Source organism: Penaeus monodon, chromosome 19 (assembly GCF_015228065.2).
Source record: "Penaeus monodon isolate SGIC_2016 chromosome 19, NSTDA_Pmon_1, whole genome shotgun sequence".
NCBI lineage: Eukaryota > Metazoa > Arthropoda > Malacostraca > Decapoda > Penaeidae > Penaeus > Penaeus monodon.
This window is the reverse complement of record NC_051404.1, coordinates 31,407,390-31,408,155: the sequence shown is the minus strand read 5'-3', so window position 1 is coordinate 31,408,155 and position 766 is coordinate 31,407,390. Positions and strand designations below refer to the sequence as shown.

The following is a 766-nucleotide window of genomic DNA, read 5'->3' as shown; positions in this document are numbered from 1 at the left end:
TCTACATCCTCACATTTTTATCAGACGCTGCCACGGTCAAGTGCTTCAGGCAGCCGTAACAGTGGAAGCTTTGATCCTCCTCAATGGGCACCTCTTCAAAATGCTTCAGCGGGAATAAGTGTCTGAAATTCAGTGTGTGAAATTTTAGTTTTGTAGGCGATGCAAGTGAAAACTTGTTGGTATTCTCTTTTCTATGAATGTACAGTTTTACATATGGTATAAATGCCTTATGATTTTACTTCCTATTTTAACCAATTTTAGTTTTTCAATCCAAAAGTGTGAAAGAAATGGGCATATGGTTAACATATATTTCCAATTACAAATGGATACTGTATATATAAAACAGGAAGCTAAAATATGTAAAAATATACTAAGTATTATTGCCTAGAATTAATATACAATAAAGCCAGGCATTTGGTGAGTAATTAATACTGAAAAAAATACTAAACAAAAATAAATAAACAAATGAAACAAAAATCTAATTGGTATGGGATAAAGAAAATTTGTAACGAAGTTAAAGATAAAGAAGAGATTATCTCTGAGATCGCATATCTCCATGCAACACTTGGTACTTTCATCTACCCCATGATAAGCCATCTATTCTTTCCTTTGCAATACTCATCCTTTTTCTTGTCACTGGGATGTTTAGCTATGTCACCACCTTCAGTTGGTAACCTTATTGTTTAATTCCTTGTTAGAAATTGACACAGGCCTAAATATTTAGGGTAAATTGTTAAATGACTACTTAGCAACACAGGCAGGACTT

General features: G+C 33.2%; 1 protein-coding gene across 1 annotated transcript in view; it reads right to left on the bottom strand.

The window, feature by feature from the left end:
- LOC119585172 (general transcription factor IIH subunit 2-like) overlaps window positions 1-766 on the bottom strand; it is a gene marked incomplete in the record, with an annotated part of 10,181 nt that overhangs the window by 546 nt on the left and 8,869 nt on the right. Inside the window, 1 exon segment of the mRNA XM_037933808.1 lies at window positions 14-122. Within this exon segment, the coding sequence (XP_037789736.1) occupies window positions 14-122 (109 nt within the window).